General features: G+C 42.5%; 1 protein-coding gene across 1 annotated transcript in view; it reads right to left on the reverse strand.

Moving 5' to 3' along the window:
• KASH5 (KASH domain containing 5) overlaps positions 1–17199 on the reverse strand; it is a 48117-nt gene extending 30918 nt beyond the window's left edge. Inside the window, exons 1-12 of the mRNA XM_060255880.1 lie at positions 17097–17199; positions 16420–16536; positions 13619–13799; positions 11037–11198; positions 10163–10280; positions 9677–9727; positions 9149–9226; positions 8942–8998; positions 7978–8037; positions 6401–6474; positions 4170–4251; positions 2186–2340 (exon numbers count right to left, since the gene is read on the reverse strand). Coding sequence (XP_060111863.1) covers positions 2186–2340; positions 4170–4251; positions 6401–6474; positions 7978–8037; positions 8942–8998; positions 9149–9226; positions 9677–9727; positions 10163–10280; positions 11037–11198; positions 13619–13799; positions 16420–16536; positions 17097–17166 — 1205 coding nt within the window. The 5' untranslated portion in view covers positions 17167–17199. The remainder of the gene's footprint in view (positions 1–2185; positions 2341–4169; positions 4252–6400; positions 6475–7977; positions 8038–8941; positions 8999–9148; positions 9227–9676; positions 9728–10162; positions 10281–11036; positions 11199–13618; positions 13800–16419; positions 16537–17096) is intronic.
• Positions 17200–17805: the final 606 nt, after the last annotated feature.

A 17805-nucleotide genomic window follows, 5' to 3' on the forward strand; every position in this document is an offset into this window, starting at 1 on the left:
CATGAGTCAATTTTTTTTGTGGGGCAGCTTAGTTAATGGACAATTTTTTTCTGTGACCATGTTTTTGAACAATGCTTTTGTTGAGAATAAAATTGAAGTGGGGCAGTGCACAAAGCAAGTGAAGTTTACAGGTACCCCAGAAATTCTCAGTAATAATAATAATAATTTTTTATTTATATCCCACCCTCCCCGCCTAGGCAGGCTCAGGGCGGCTTACAAGACATGGTACATATACCATGATATAACAATAAAATACAGTTAATACAATAAAATACAGTTAAAATACAAATTTGTGACTTTAAGTTAAATAAATAATTTAAAACCAAAATAAATTAATGGTGCTAAGTTTCAGTACATATATAAAGATGGCTTGATATCATTGCCAAGATTCCACCTTAGAAGGCAAGTTGGAAGAGGGCGGTTTTACAAGCCCTACGGAACTGGTTAAGATTCCGCATGGCCCGCACCTCCTCTGGCAGTTAGTTCCACCATTGGGGAGCCATTATCGAAAAGGCCTGCTCCCTTGTTGTTTTTAGCTTGGCCTCCCTTGGCCCAGGGATTTTCAGAAGATTTTGCGAACTAGATCTCAGTGCTCTCTGGGGAACATATGGAGAGAGACGGTCCCTAAGGTAGGCAGATCCTCGGCCATATAGGGCTTTAAAGGTAATAACCAGCACCTTGTAACGAATTTGGTACACAATTGGCAGCCAGTGCAGTTCCCGCAGCCTAGGCCGTGCATGTTCCCACCGAGGTAGTCCCACTAACAGTCTGGCCGCCGCATTCTGCACTAGCTGCAGTTTCCGAGTTCGGTACAGGGGCAGCCCCATGTAGAGGGCATTACAGTAGTCCAGCCTCGAGGTGACCGTCGCATGGATCACTGTTGCCAGGTTGCCGCACTCCAGGAAGGGGGCCAACTGCCTCACCCTCCTAAGATGGAAAAAGGCGGATTTAGCAGTGGCTGCTATCTGGGCCTCCATTGTCAGGGAAGGCTCCAGTAGCACTCCCAGACTCTTGATGCTACGCACTGGTATCAGTGACGCACTGTCAAAAGCTGGTAGGGAGATCCCCTCTCCCAGCCTGCCGCGACCTAAGCAAAAGACCTCTGTCTTCGCTGGATTCAGCTTCAGCCCACTCAACTTAAGCCAGCCTGCCACGGCTTGCAGCGCCCAGTCCAGATTTATAGAAACATCGTCAGTCCAGCCGTCCATCAATAGATAGAGATGGGTGTCATCAGCGTACTGGTGGCAACCCAGCCCATATCTCCAGGCAATCTGGGCAAGGGGGCGCATGTAGATGTTAAACAACATCGGGGAGAGAACTGCCCCCTGAGGCACCCCACAATTAAGTAGGTGTCTCTGGGACAGCTCTCCCCCAATCGCCACCTTTTGTCCCCAACCCTCAAGGAAGGAGGAAAGCCACTGTAAAGCTAGCCCCCGAATTCCTGCGTCAGCGAGGCAGTGGGTCAGCAGCCAATGATCGACCATATCGAACGCAGCCGATAGGTCTAACAACAGCAATACCGCCGAGCCGCCTCGATCCAGATGTCGCCGGAGGTCATCCATGAGGGTGACCAACACTGTCTCCGTCCCGTGGCCCGGGCAGAAGCCGGACTGGTATGGATCTAAGGTGGAAGCGTCATCCAGGAAACTCTGTAACTGCAATGCCACCCTCTCTATAATTTTGCCCAAAAAGGGCAAATTTGATACTGGCCAGTAATACGCCAATTCAGCCGGATCTGATATAACCTTTTTCAAGAGGGGGCGGACCACTGCCTCTTTCAGGGGTGTTGGAAAAAAGCCCTCCGAAAGAGATCTATTTATGATGTCCCGTATAGGACATCTTAGCTCCTCCTGGCAAGCCTTAATTAGCCAGGAGGGGCATGGGTCCAGATCACAAGTAGTTGGGCGTGCAGTGACAAGGATTCTGTCAACTTCCTCCAAGTTGAGTGAGTCGAAACAGTCCAGGATCAAACCGGAAGACACGCACGGGGCCTCGAGTTCACATACTGTATCCAACATGGCAGGGCAGTCGTGGCGGAGCGACTGGACCTTATCTGCAAAAAATTTCGCAAAAGCCTCGCAGCCAATCTCCAATTCCTTAACATTTGGCTTGCCTTGTGGCAATGTAGTAAAATTCCGGATTATCCTAAACAATTATGCCGGGCGCAAATTATACTTGTTCATACCTTTCTACCAGCTCTGATGTACGATGTTCCTGCTGCTGCCTGTATTCCTGATCCTTCAATGTGGATTGAACATCTGTCACAAGGCTCAAATGAGATGATCTGTATATCTTTTGCAGTAACATTTGGGTACTATCTGCCTTTGAACTGATTGATCCCTAAGGCGGGGGAGGGGGGAGAATGTGTAAATCTGTCTGTCTGCTAGGACAATTAGCTCTACAGTGGGCTTTTGATATTCAAGGAAGTTTTGACAAAGACAATGAACACTGATGTTCAAAATAAGAAAAGGACAGAAAAAGGAATGAGTACAGTATCTACCTACCCTAGCAGCACAGAGCTGAGCTAGATATAGAGATCAGCAGTAATATTTGAAACATATGGAGAAGCAGGGTCTATAAGCTGTATGGAGGGGTGGAATTCTAGCAGAAGCTCTTTTGTATATTAGGCCACACACCCCTGATGTAGCCAATCCTCCAACAGCTTACAAGGCTCTTAGTACAGGGCCTACTGTAAGCTCCAGGAGGATTGGCTACATCAGGGATATGTGACCTAATATACTAAGGAGCTCCTGCTAGAATTCCACCCCTGGCTGTATGTTGTAGAAAAGAGAAAGAGTCCAGTAGAACCTTAAAGACTAATGAAATCTATGACAGGGTGTGAGCTCATTTTTTTAGATACAGCTAGAACGTCAGTCCATCTGTCCTTATATCTTGAAGAGTGAAGTGATTTCGGGCGCTGAATGACAATAGCAGGCATGATATGCAGAGGGGTAATAGGTGTGGAGAAATCAGCACTGATAATGAGCTGTCTGTGTTAGGGACAGGGAGTATTCTGTTCAGATTCTTGGACTTCTCATCATTCCAAATCAGGAATGGAGGCCTGAAATACTGCTTAGATCTAGCATGATGTATCCAATCTCAGCTATTTTGTCATAATGGCATCTTGAAGTCACAACTAAATTGGGAACAGGTACTTTAAAAAGAAGGTTAAAACAGGTCAGTAGATCCTATCATGGATTTTACACATAATGTATAGTTTGATCCTTAGCAATCATTTCCCCGTTCCCAGAACAAAAGAGGAAGAAAAATTATCTGGGTTCCATTTGTAATCACCACACTTACCATATCTTCTGTCAAAGCTCTGTATTCCTCAGAAGCAACTGCATGTGTCACAAAAGATGGCAGTGTCCCATACAAAGGGCTAGGCAGACCATCTTCCTCACCAAACTCCTGCTGAACACAGCAAGGACCTATCAACTTGGAGTTCTATAAATATTTTATGTGGTTTTAGTATCTCCCCTCAAGGTAGTATTTTTATTGAGAGATAGCATTGTTTCCCAGGACCAAAACTGCAATGCTTCATCATGGAGAAAATGCTGTTCCTTTTTCAGCTAGTGTATCCATACTACTGCAACTGCTGACTGTGGAAATATCAATGGCAAATACTGGGTCATTTTGTGTGACATCACTAGCGATAACTAAAAACTCCCTACCCATACGCCATTCTATGAACTTCTGTTTTATAATTAAAAGTGATGGATCTGTGTTGTTGCAGTGGGATGATCATCCACTATTCACTTAAAAAACATTGTAGCCCCATCTTCTTGTACTGTTTCCATTTCTGAAACATATACATTTCCTCTGAAAGCTTCCTTGCTGATTATGGTCTTTAAAAATGCATACTCCACTCTCCCCATGGGGACTCAAAGCTCATCTAAGCTCATTTTTAAGGGGAAAGCTGAAAACAGCAGCTCCCAAAAATGTTACCCCCACCCATTCCCAAGGAATGAGATATCTGGTGCTAGGTTAGGGTTTATGTGAGAACAGCACTTAAACTGTGGTCTTTCATTGTCTAAGCAGGCCCCATGTAGCCAGCACAATCTCAAGACACAGGGCTACCTAAGGAAGTCTGAGCTTCATTCCTTTGCATAGTCAGAGCAATGACATAACAATGCAAGAAGAAATATTAGTGTGTGGCAATTTCTTACTTTCTGGGATTCTTCAATCTCCACAGAGAGTGGCTGTGCTCCGGCCTGTACGCAGCAGGTCTTCACATTTTCTAGGGAATTTCTCAGCAGCCTGCATCAAACATTTACAGTAAGGAAGTATGTTGAGTTCAAGAAAGTGGTTAATTTTGGTATGACACCTATATACAGGAGACAGGAACATCCCAGATTTGGTACACAGAATTTATTTAGTTACAGGATATTAAAAGATACTGGAGAGGGTGTAAAGACAACTTGCTGTCCCAAATCAAGGACACCTCTCCTCAAAGTTATGTTTTAGTCAAACAACACATTAGTTTTTTTCCTTCCTCTAGCAACTGAGGAAAGGGTAGTTGCAAAATTCTTATTGCGTCCTGGCAAAGGGGAAGACCACAACTATTTGTGTATCTGTCAGTGACCATTTAGGTAAGAAGGTACAAAAGTTTAAATTAGTTGGCCCTCAATGTTCTTTTTCCAGTACTGAGTTTAAACATTCAGTAAACATCTGAAGAAAAAAAATCATTTCAGATTCTCAATACTAGACAAAACTGGGTCATATATCATGACATGCATGCATAAGAGAGTAAATAATGATGGACAGATCGCAGAGACAACAAAACCGCTACCTCTGGTGATAGCCAATTCAGCCTCATATGTCCTGTCACCTGAATCCTCCATAGTGGGACTGCCTGGTACTAAAAAAAGAGTCCCCACCTATTCCAGCACCCTGCTCAGACACTTTCTGGATGTATTGTTCTTGGCAAGTCACAGGATAGACAGCCTCATGTTCTAGAAAGAGCAAGCAGCTGACAACCGCCTCTTTTATGGATAAATTCTCTCACTCAACTGTTATCAGTTTTATGCATTTAGAGGCCGTTATTTTTAAATTCACATCTGAACACTTAGTAATTGGGGGAATAGAAGGCACTTCCATTATTACTATCACAGCACAATCCTATCCAAAGTTCCCTCAGCCTAATCCTAGTGGATTTAGACTAGCGTAAAACTGGAATAATTTAGCATAAATTTGCACTGTAAATTAATTAAAATCTGTCTCCTGAATCATCCCTAAAGTTTAGGATGGGTCTCCACAGCTTAATAATAACCTGTCCAGATGCAATCACACACCCTGAAAACTTTAAAGTCTTCTATCAAAAACCACTCAGAATGAAAAGATCTTTTGAGCAACTTTGAGAACATAACTGCATTTTGAACAAAGCAGGAGTCAAGTTGACTCCTTGATTCCTGCTTTGTTCAACTGCTTCAGACCAACACATCTGCCTGCTTGGATCTATAACTGCGTTTTGTGTGTGTGTGTACACGCATGTACACCATCACAGAAATTAAGGAGGTCAAACTAGTCATAGGCAGGTAATACTTTATGACTAACATTCTTAGAAACACAGAGCATATATAGTTAAAAAGTTAGATCCCTGCATATTTTGCCTGGGAATATATTTTATACATTCAAAATTACTAAGGCGCTCCAGACCATAGGACGCACCTTCCTCCTGGGAGGCGATCCGCTGCCTCCACCTCCGATCCCGCTGCTTCCCCCGCGCCTGCCTGCCTGGCTCCAGCTCTGTTTCCAGCAAGCGCTGGGATCGCTCCACGCTGCCCCCACCGCAAACCCAGCGCTTCGTGAGCGATGGCTGCGGAGGGGCAGAGTGCTTCCTCCGTGCCTGTCTGCCTGGCTCCAGCTCTGACGCTTACAGCAAGCGCCAGGATTGCTCCCTCCACCCTCCGATCCCGGCGCTTGCTTTAAGCGTCAGAGCTGGAGCCAGGCAGACAGGCACGGAGGAAGCACGCTGCCCCCTCCGCAGCCGGCACTCGCGAAGTGTTGGGTTTGCAGTGGGGGCAGCGTGGAGCGATCCCAGCACTTGCTGGAAGCAGAGCTGGAGCCAGGCAGGCGGGCGCGGGGGAAGCGCCGGGATCGGAGGCGGAGGCAGCGGATAGCCCCCCCCCCGGAGGAAGGTACGTCCTATTGTCCCTTCGCTCCATAAGACGCACACACTTCCCCCCCCCCACTTTTTTTTTGGGGGGGGAGTGAGTCTTATGGTCCAAAAATTACGGTATTTCCCTGTTCATGACATGAGGTGACTTTATCAACAATCTTGACAAAATCACAGAGCCCTGGCTGGGTACCATACCTTGGTACTAGAGATAAATGGCCCATTCTTGCCCATCCTAACCAGGAACAAAAAAAGACCCATCTTAAAGAGTACTTATTTAACAATACTTGCCCTTTTCTATCTTCACAGGAATGGCATAGCTGCTTTTGAAGCCTGAGGACTTCCAGTTTCAATTTCTGTACAAATATCACAGAGAAAAGTGGGTTACAACTGTTTGACAGCTACTATGGCCACAAAGACAGAACAAAGGAAAACAAAACAGATCAGGTGTATGTGCTGGCCTACAAAAGTATAAGGTCTAGTTTTCTAGTGGTGCCATGTTCAATTCTCTGAGAATTCTAGTGTTTCATATTTGGAAAGAGTATGATTCTGTTAAAAGTTTTTGATTCTACATACCTATTGCCACCTACCTAGGAGTCCACAAAGTCTCTCCGTTGGATAGGACTCTAAAGTATCTGCCATTGATTGAAAATATTTTATTTGGAGTCTGCATCCCTAGAACCTGTTGTTCATCACTACCCAGGCAGTGGTCTATTTTGCCAATTCTGACAGAATATTATAGCCACATAAGAGAAGCCATGTTAGATCAGGCCAATGGCCCATCCAGTCCAACACTCTGTGTCACACAATGGCAAAAAAAAAATTATATATATATATACACACACATACACACACACACACACACACACACTGTGGCTAACAGCTACTGATGGACCTCTGCTCCATATTTTTATCTAAACCCCTCTTGAAGCTGGCTATGCTTGTGGCCGCCACCACCTCCTGTGGCAGTGAATTCCACATGTTAATCACCCTTTGGGTGAAGAAGTACCTCCTTTTATCCGTTCTAACCCGACTGCTCAGCAATTTCATTGAATGCCCATGAGTTCTTGTATTGTGAGAAAGGGAGAAAAGTACTTCTTTCTCTACCTTCTCCATCCCATGCATAATCTTGTAAACCTCTATCATGTCACCCCGCAGTCGACGTTTCTCCAAGCTAAAGAGTCCCAAGCGTTTCAACCTTTCTTCATAGAGAAAGTGTTCCAGTCCTTTAATCATTCTAGTTGCCCTTTTCTGGACTTTCTCCAATGCTATAATATCCTTTTTGAGGTGCGGCGACCAGAACTGCACACAGTACTCCAAATGAGACCGCACCATCGATTTATACAGGGGCATTATGATACTGGCTGATTTGTTTTCAATTCCCTTCCTAATAATTCCCAGCATGGCGTTGGCCTTTTTTTATTGCAAATGCACCATGTCTTGACATTTTCAGTGAGTTATCTACCACGACCCCAAGATCTCTCTCTTGGTCAGTCTCTGCCAGTTCACACCCCATCAACTTGTATTTGTAGCTGGGATTCTTGGCCCCAAGAATCTTTGCACTTGGCCACATTGAACCGCATCTGCCACGTTGACGGCCACTCACCCAGCCTCAACAGATCCCTTTGGAGTTCCTTACAATCCTCTCTGGTTCTCACCACCCTGAACAATTTAGTGTCATCCGCAAACTTGGCCACTTCACTGCTCACTCCCAACTCTAAATCATTTATGAACAAGTTAAAGAGCATGGGACACAGTACCAAACAAACACAGTACCAAACAAAATCAAGTGCATGTTGCATAATATATAAACCACTCTGGGTAGACTACTACTAGGTCCCAAATAAGATCTCTGTTACCTGTACCATCATTTGGTATTCATCTAGAGTCACTGTCAACTCTTCAGTTTGTTTCTGTTTCTGGGAAAGACAAAAAATAATCATAACAGTCAGTAGAGGATTATGATAATCTTGTGTTAATGCAAACTGCGATCTAACACTATAAAAAATAGCTTCTTTTCACAGAGTTAGGCCTAGTCATGATATTGCAGTGACACCTACTGATTCAAGAAGGCAGAAGCACTGTTAACTCTTGTAAAACAGGCTTCTGTCTTTTATTTTCCATGTACTCTACATTACCAGAGGAAGACCACATAACTTACTTCAGCACTAGCCAAACCCCTTCACATTGCCACTTTCTACATGCACTCATGCAGGCAGCCTTGTTTCCAAATGGAAATGCAGGTAATTAGAAGCATGATAAAACTGTTCTTGCCACAGAAGTGGACAAGACAAAAGACTGAGAATTCCACATAGTCCATGGTTGACCAAATTCAACAGCATGCAAAATGCTGAGGCTTGAACCCATGAACAAATTCCCTGAACACAAGACTGCCTCAGCCATATTCACTTCCATTTGCATAAGATCAATGGTTTTGGTAATGGAGGCCCTAGCAGAGGAGGAAGCGAGTTCTGTGCCAGTAGACTGTCTAGTGTGCATGGAACTTCTTCATGAGATCCAAGTGTAAATTTTTATTAAACCAACAGAGTAGCAAGCTTTCACATTAAAACAGAATTCTTCCCTGCAATGTGCCTCCTTGCCTATAGTAGTTGGAGCTGCTACTCCTACCCCCAACATCACTGAACTGGACAGAACGGAGCCCTTAACTCCATCAGGGTGTCCAGCAGCGCCATGTTACGCAGAGCTGTACTCTTTTGAGCCCACTGAAGTAAATAAATTTAAAAGGATCAAACTGAGTTAACCCTTTCAATTTGGTATTACTTCTAATTTTCAATTTGGTACTTTTTGTTAGATGCAGCTCACCTTGTTAAGGTCTGTATCTTTGCAAGAGATAAGATTTTCACACTCATAGAGCTGAGACTGCAAGAAAGGAACAATAGTGCAAATAACTGTCCTGCTTTCTTACAAAAATAAAGTATAACATAAACTATAAGAACAGAAGATATCAGCCAAACTAACACAGCAGCAATATTTTAACGATACTGTATATGTTCCTCAGATCATTACTACCTTAATTTTGGCCTTCTCTGTACACAGCTGTTTGATTTTATTCTTACAGTTTTCTTTTTCCAGAAGCAACTTCCTGTTCTGTAAGAAATACACACCAGAAATTTAACATAAAGAAGAAGAAGATGAAGATATTGGATTTATATCCCGCCCTCCACTCCGAAGAGTCTCAGAGCGGCTCACAATCTCCTTTATCTTCCTCCCCCACAACAGACACCCTGTGAGGTGGGTGGGGCTATCTCCTCTTGTGTTGAAGTAGTAAACTATATCAGTTATGTTTCAGCTGGTCTTTTTTCCAGCTGAATGTGGAAACTGAGAACATCAAATATCCATGTACATTAATCACAAATAATTTCATTCGATAGGTCAAATGTAGACTATTCCCCACCATACTGTTTGTATTTGGTGGCCAGATGCAAAAGGAACAGGGTCCTCCCCTAAGCCCTATATACCCTCCTTTTTTACATTTGTTTGGGTCATGCTCTTGAAATACCAGCATGGCAATAGGAGTCCTTTTTTGCCCTTGCTTACCTCTTCCTGCAGGCTATCTACTTGAATCAAGAGGCACTGCTGTTCTTTTTCCTAAAGTTTAAGGGGGAAATTCTTAGTTTGACTGGTTTTTAAAAAGGACACAGAATTCTGACATCACATTTTACAGCCACAGGCTGATTCCTAGAGTGGTTCTGGGGTTTGCATACATATGGAAACTTGTGAAAAATGGGCCGTCCACTTTAGACTACTTGTCCCATGAGCAGCAACTCCCATGAATCCAGACATAGTTCACAGGAAGCCACATGGGTAATATTACACAATAAATGTTCAGATTTGTGCAGCTACATGAAACACTACAGGAGGCTGCCCACAATTTCACAGCAACTATGAAGAAAACCTACACCCTACCCCAAAAAGTAGTGAGTTCAATAACTTACTGCAAATTAAGACAAAAGCGCCTCCACTTTACCAAAAAGGAATGTTTATGAATCAACTCCACAAATGAATATTCAGAAGCACACTCACCAGCTGCCGACCTTGCGTGTGAAATTTGCTGTTCTCCTCTTCCAAATTTTTGCAAAAAAACTTCAGATCTTCTAATTCATTTGCCACTGCTCTAGCTTGTTCTAGGGCTTGCTGGGTGCTGTAATGCAGGGCAGTAGATGTTTACTTAAAATTCTCTGCATTTCTAATTTTACTGTATTTCAGCTATGCAAGGAAGAGCCAAAGGAGCTGGGGAATTAAAGAGTGTCAATAATATTAGGAGGAAAGGACCATAGTCCAAGCTGGAAAATAATAGATTGCCTCCAAAATTTCCATTCTGCTAATAATGGAGTCAGCATAAGGAGCCTTTCTCTATTACAATGTTACAATGAAGGTTGTTACAATGAAGGTATGCTCCACCATTCACAGACCAGAAACTCTGGATCCAGCCCATTGATTAGAAGGCACTGTACTGGGCTTGGGGGGAAATAGAGCTGAAACAAGGGGACAGAGTACACAGGAGCCACTTATTGGATTACAGAAGTATTTGTAAATTTCCTTCAACATAGCTCTCAAGATTGCAAAGCCTCATATAGATAATAATCTTACCTTCTTTCCCATACCCATATTTCTTTTTACTGAGCCTACTGGCCTAGGAGTGCCATCCTCCAGGTGGTGGCTGGAGATCTCCTGGGATTGCAACTGATCTCCAAAGATTAGTTCCTCTGGAGAAAATGGCAGCTTTGGATGGTAAACTCTGTCACTTTACTGTTGAGGTCCCTCCCCTTCCCAAACCCCACCCTCCTCAGGCTTCACCCCCAAAATCTCCAGATGTTTCTCAATGCAGAGCTGTCAAGTTCAACCCTACTCTCTACCTCCTCAGATTAGCACTGATTATTAATCAATCTTAACGCACACTCTCAGCTTTCCTTTCAGCTCAACAATCTCCTCAGAAAGTCGCAAATTGAGCTCTTCTGCAGTCTCAATCGTCCTTTGCAACTTGATGTTCTGCACAGCTAGCTGCTTGTTCCCATGCTGCAAATCTTCAATGCTGTTCATCAAATCTGCCGCCTCTTCTCTTTTTTAGGGGGGGGGGGGAAGGAAAAAGGTAATAAGTCAGAGATGCAAAACAGAAAATGCTAATTAGAACACTACAGCCATCATCATTATTATTTGTCACTTCCCCTTTGAACAACACGGATACATCTTGGATATCGTTCTGCCCAAAGGCTGCCAGCTCTGGGTTGTGAAATACCTGGAGATTTCAGGGATGCAGCATAGGGAGGGTTGTGTTTGGAAAGAGGAGGAACCTCAGCAGGGTATCATGCCATAGGGTCCACCCTCCAAAGCAGGCATTTTTTCCAGGGGAACTGATCTCAATTGTTAGTAGAGCAACTGTAATACTGGGAGATCTCCAAGTTTCTCCTGGAGGTTGGCAGCCCTTTTCCGTAGACACTACAGATAGTTAGGTCTTGCTGATAGAGTCAAGCCAACAAAGATTTTCTAGAATGCAGAAAACAAATATATTTCTTTTAGAAAGTGAGGCTCTGATTTGAATCAATGCCCCTCAGGTTGGACGGCTATTTCTCTTTTTAAAATATCACAAAGATCTACTCACAGATTCCCCTAGTATCACGTTTTGGCCCTAAAAGGGTAGTACTTAACAAATGTTCACTGGACAGTCTTTGCAAATGCTTCTTCTAACCCATCAGGACTTCCCGTCCAAAAAATTGAAAAACTGAAATCACATGTGCAACTTTCAGCCACTCTCCTGCTGTTGGTATGCACATGTGAAAAACAGAAAGTTTTAAGTACACTTGTGTATTAACTGATGGTCACACAAGAGAGTTAATTTAAGATTGCATTCTAACCTTCCTGCTCTTTTCAGTCTGCATGAGATTTCAATCAAAGATTTTCCAGCTGCTTTGCAAGAATGCCAAAACATGTTATTTTTTAATTTATTAATCAGCATACTCAGGCCTCAGATTCAGTGGGAGCTCACATGAGCACAGCTCCTGAACCTTCCTGAGAGTTCCACCTCCTCCTGAGAGTTCCACCTCCTTGTCCATTGAATAGTATGTGCAGCTACATAACAATCCCTGAATTAGCTCCACCACCTATTTCTCTACAAAACGACCCCTGAGCATACTCATGTATATCTTTGGAAGGAAAATGCTATCAATTTGGCAGTTCTCTATATGGGCTTTTCTCCCAAAAACCAGAAATAGATTGTATTTTAAACAGCAAATTTCTTTACAAGAGAGGAAGCCATCTGTGCAATGACAGTGCTGTGTACCAAAAGAGGCTGCATTACTGACCACACTATATTTAGAAAGCTAAGGAGAGTGCCCCCTCTTTCTTCATTTGTTCCTTTTCTTTTTTCAGCACAAGCACTCAGCAGATGGCAATATGCAGATATGGCCTATAAACTTCTTGGGTACTGTCTAATCTTCTAGATAAGACACAGATTAACAGCCATCTCTCCTGCCTTATTATCAGCCTGAGAAAGTAAATCAACACTGGATGATCTTTCCTTGTTTGCCACACTCTTTCTTACAGTTGTATCCTCTCCTTTGTGCTGGTAGAAAACATTGACTCACCACTGATACAAGGGACAATGCCTGCCTAATCTTTATGATATTGTAAAGTACAAAGAAACTCAAAAATAACAAACTGTAGGGAAAGGGTATTAAAATTTTCCATCTTTTCTTTGTACAGTTCCTCAACCTAATGCTTCAACAGACCATGTATATTATTTTCATTCATTTATTAAATGTTTTTATATTATCAATTCTCTAAGTCTGATCTCTGTAAACACACCATGCCTATTTAGTCTTGTTACTGAAGTACAGTAATGGGGAAGAGCAGAGAGTGAGCTTGCCATCCCTGGAGTTGCAATAGCTCCATACTGCAAAACTGCAACTGATTATTGACTGTCCCCATGCTAGCTTGTAGGAGTGAAGAGAGAAATGAGGAGACTAGGCAGGGCCTCTAAGTGTAGACTGCTGGATGTGTAAATCTATCCACAGGGAGATAGTCTTTGAGTCACTGGTAGCCGTTAACTGCCCAGTTTGTTCTTGGTACTCACCCAGGAGTGAGGGGGAAAGGACAGAGGAGCTGAGTAGAGTGAGGATGGTTGCTGAGTTTTTCATCCTTCTGGGAAGCCAAAGGAAACAGGGCTTGCGAGTATGTTCCTTCATAGCCAACTTTGTATGTTCCTTCATAGCCAATTTCCCACATTAAAACCTTTATATAAATTAACAGTATGCCTTAAGACTCAAGAAAAGCAGGATCTAGTTATACGCATGCAATTTGTCCATGACTCTTGTTTGTATACCTCTAATACACTGTGTCATCCTAACAGGAAATTTACTGTGCCCAGCTCCCCATCTCATAATATCAATTCATACCTTTCCATGTATGCCAAAACAATTCATTTAACATGAATGTCAAAACAATTTTCCTAAGGCAATGTATATGACTTCTGAAATTACAAACCCATCTTTTCTGCAATCTGATATCCAGTCCTTCATGACTTGATGAAAGGTAGGAAAGTCAACAGCAATGCCTCTCTCTTCTGGATCCAGTCTTGTATAGAGAGACTGAAACCTCCAGTCTTCAAAGCTCTGCCCGGTCATCTCCTGTAAGTATTCAATGATTCGGAAAACAGACACCTCTCCTATAACCAGAACACAGGTGAGCAAAATCATACAGGTAGCTAGAAAACTCCAAAGACAGAGTTATTTAGAACTACTTTAATTTTGACTATTCATTACCTCTTGAAGCACAGACCAATAACGAATAGCAGATTCCTGTTTCTTTTCCTTTAAAAATTCCTTATATCGATTTTTTTACGCTCCTTAGAAGGCTTAGGGATCTCAAATCCTATTTCCTTCTAGCCATCCTAACAACTTTCTGGGGGTATCTTTTCAGCTGTAGACACTCCCAATCAAACCAAGCATTTCCAGCAGAACTAAAACACTTAACTGGTTCCTTACACATAAGCAAGGATTTTAAGTGTTGAACAATATTTTCATAATAATCAACCACATCAAAATCTTTTTTTTGAACCCATGATTTCCATCGAGACCACTACATAATCAATAGCACTTGCCCAATGGGCAGAAATATATGTAAAAGCCCTTCCCTTAAAATCCAAACCTGAACCATTTAACAAATACAGATTGAACATTGACAAGAACTCCAGAAACTTCCTACCAGCTTTGTTAATAATGGGATCCTGCAGCAATCTCTCATCCGTTATATACCCTGTATTCATAACTCCTCCCTCAGTCAAATCACTTCGCCTGAACCAATTCTGGTATTAAAATCTCCTCCCAGGACAACTTGGGCTTTTGGGAATTGAACCACTGACCTTTCCAATAAAGCAAATATAGCTTATCCCAAGTGAATCACAATTTTTCCTTCCATTTTCTTTAGAGGGCAAATAAATATTTATACACAACACAGTTCCCAATGATGGGCCATTTAACAACAGAACCAGCACAAGATTGCCACAATCATGAGATATCAACTCAACTTCAACATGAAGGGTCCCCCTGATAGCAATAACGAGTCCCCCACAACCTCTTCCCTTGTTATGGATCTTAACAGCGGGGGAATTATATATGTTGCAACCTTCTATAAGGGAGGGGATGGCTTCAGAGCCCACGTCTCTTGTAATAAAAATATATCAGCATGGTCTTATCCATTTGTATAATTTATTTGCTCCCAAGTATCTCCCATCCTGTCCAAAGCTCTGACACTTACCCAGCCATCAAAGCTTTGTAAATGTAAAGGATCCTCCAGGCTGAAGACAGTGAAATGGCCAGCTCACATGTTGGCTAGAATCTGGCACCCAGAAGAAGAGTTTTGAATCACAAGGCGGGGAGGGGCAAAGAAGAGATAAAATCCCTTGGCAAAGAGAGAGAGGGGTCTGTTCTGGTAGATTTGCTCTAGAAGGAGCTCTCATACCTGTGTTCCATCTTGATGGCTGCCATCATCATGTGGAGCAGTCAAAGGGCTGCCTGGACAAAGACTCCTAGATAATAGCAAGCCTTTAGACTGCTGTAAGCTTAGAATAAGACCAGCTAGGACATGTCTACAGTTGCAAGACAAAGAATTTCTTGTTTATTCCCTTTGTTTCTGCTCCTTGCTCAATCCATTGTTATGCAGAGTTATGTGTGTCGACTTTTTCCTTTTAATAAATCATTTACTGTTTTTAATGCTGGTAGTAGTTCTCCATTCTACATAGACCTCCACCGCTCAAATATACTATTCAAAAGAGGCATCAAAGGAAGAGAGGCAGTTGACAGCTCAATTGCTAATCCTCTGTAAGTATGCAAGTACAGTAAACTGGCAACCAGTCACTGAGTAAGGGGAGATATGGGCACTAGATAAAACTTTTAACTGGCAACACAGAAGGAAATCTGGGCGTGCTGGCCTGGTAATATCAAAACCGACCAGCTTGTGGCAGTGCACCAAAGGAGAAGTGCAGAATAACCCCTGCAAGAGTTTGGAGAATGGTATGAATCGAGTAGAGACTCAGGATGACTACTGGTGCCTAGATGCCTCAGAGCATTCAAACAGAGTGGGTCCCGTGTTTGTTAACAATTGAATAACTCAAAGGGACACATGAAGCTGCCTAGTATTGAATCCAACCCTTGGTCTTTCAAGGTCAGTATTGTCTATTCTGACTGGCAGCAGCTCTCCAGGAAGAGGCCTTTAGCGTCACCTACTACCTGATCCTTTTTAATGGAAGATGCCACAGACTGAACCTGGGACCTTCCGCTTATAAAGAAAATGCTCCATCACTGAGCAACAACCCCTTATTTAAAAAAAAAAACCTTTAGGGGGGGTGTCTATCTTTCTCCCAGGAATTATTGCCATTAGTTACCCCCAGGGCTTTTTTTGTAGAAAAACCCCAGCAGGAACTCATTTGCATATTAGACCACACCCCTGACATCCCATTGTTTTGCACAGGGCTTTCTATAGAAAAAGCCCAGGATGACCTCATTTACATATTAGGCCACACCCCCTGACACCAAGCCAGCCAGAAGTGCGATCCTGTGTGTTCGTGCTCAAAAATAAGCCCTGGTTACCCCAGATTTCCTGCTAATTTTCCATAGTAATATTTGACTGCACTGAGATGAGGTAAAGAGCTAGCGTATGGTCCTAAAGATTTCTGGCACTCATGCTAATCAATACTGTAAAAGGCACCTTAGCAAAACAAAACAAATCTGTTTTCCTACTAGATTTGAAGACTAAACATCTCCATGTGGCATTAAAAAGCTTTCTACCTGTTTGTTCTGGATCACAGGCCTTGAATGTGCATTTCAAAACATTCTCCTCTGAGCACTGACTGGCACTCAGGATGATGTTCTTGCTGCTGACGCCAGTGCTGTCCCATGACTCCACTAAAGAACAAGAGGAAGTAACATTAAATGTAAATTAGATTTTTTTTCTAAGCCTGGATTATCTGCAGTCATCCTTCCGGGGCTGTTATGAAATGTATTTACAATCCCATTACTAAGGTGAGGATGTCTTGAATAAATCTGCTTGGAAAAAAGCTTGGTGGGGAATTACATATATCAATTTAGTATGTCACTATCCATACTAGGCAGTAAGGCAGTGGTAAAGACTAAAGAGAAATCTAAGGTAACATCACAAGAAAAGCAACTGCCTGTTTAATTATTTTTCTCCCCTCCTAAAAGGGCCAAACTAGACATGAGGCTTCCCAGGGTTACAGTCCACCAGATGGTAAGACAGCCCATGATGGTAAAACAATCTAATCATTATAGACTAAAGTACCTACCTGCCTGAAAGAAACCCTTGGGTTGGCCTGTTACAAACTCATAAAGAAGATGCCTTTTTCATGAACTTAACTGGAGAGAACAAACTGTCTTCCACAAGCAGAAGCTTCTCACAAAACATAAACTGTTACAAACTGATTATTTCAGCAATGGCCAACACCTACTTTCTGTTAATTCCGTTGTTAATTCTGCATTTCCTGTATTCTCTTGAGAGTTGTGACACACATCCTCCATCACTGCACATAGATATGTTCCTGGATGAGGAATTTCACTTCTTTGGGAGCAATTTTTAAAGGGAAAAGTGTTAAAATCATTTATTGCTCTACATGTAGCAAACAAAATATCAACACATTAAGTTCTAGTATCTACACAGCAAGAAGTTTCTTCAGGTAATTGTTTACCAGGTTTTGTGGAACTAATTAAAACACTTACACTATCACTCATTTAAAAATCAGAGTAGACAAACTAAAGGCATGAAAATCCCATATATTCCAAGCCCAACAGTCTGAAAAATCACTGAAGGTTGATTGGTTTTAATCACAGCATTAAGAAACCCCATGATGATGAAACTGGTATTAATTTCCATTCCCTTTTGTTGATATAGTGCTTAAACTTCAACTACGTTACATTTTCTGCCATCAGAATTCTATCAGAGTTATGAAAACTAAGATCGATTTGAGTTTAAATGTGGGCCTCAAAGTTTGGACTGGGAAAATAATTAAAATGACAAAACAAACAAACAAACCTCAGCCGCCGCCACCCCCAGCATTGTGCAGTTCATATGCATGAAAGGCAGAGGTTTTCAACTCTCTCATACACAAAAAGCACAAATGACCGTCTCTCCAGCCATAGCTATGGAAAACATTTGCCACA

The sequence above is a fragment of the Heteronotia binoei genome, chromosome 15, assembly GCF_032191835.1.
Source record: "Heteronotia binoei isolate CCM8104 ecotype False Entrance Well chromosome 15, APGP_CSIRO_Hbin_v1, whole genome shotgun sequence".
NCBI lineage: Eukaryota > Metazoa > Chordata > Lepidosauria > Squamata > Gekkonidae > Heteronotia > Heteronotia binoei.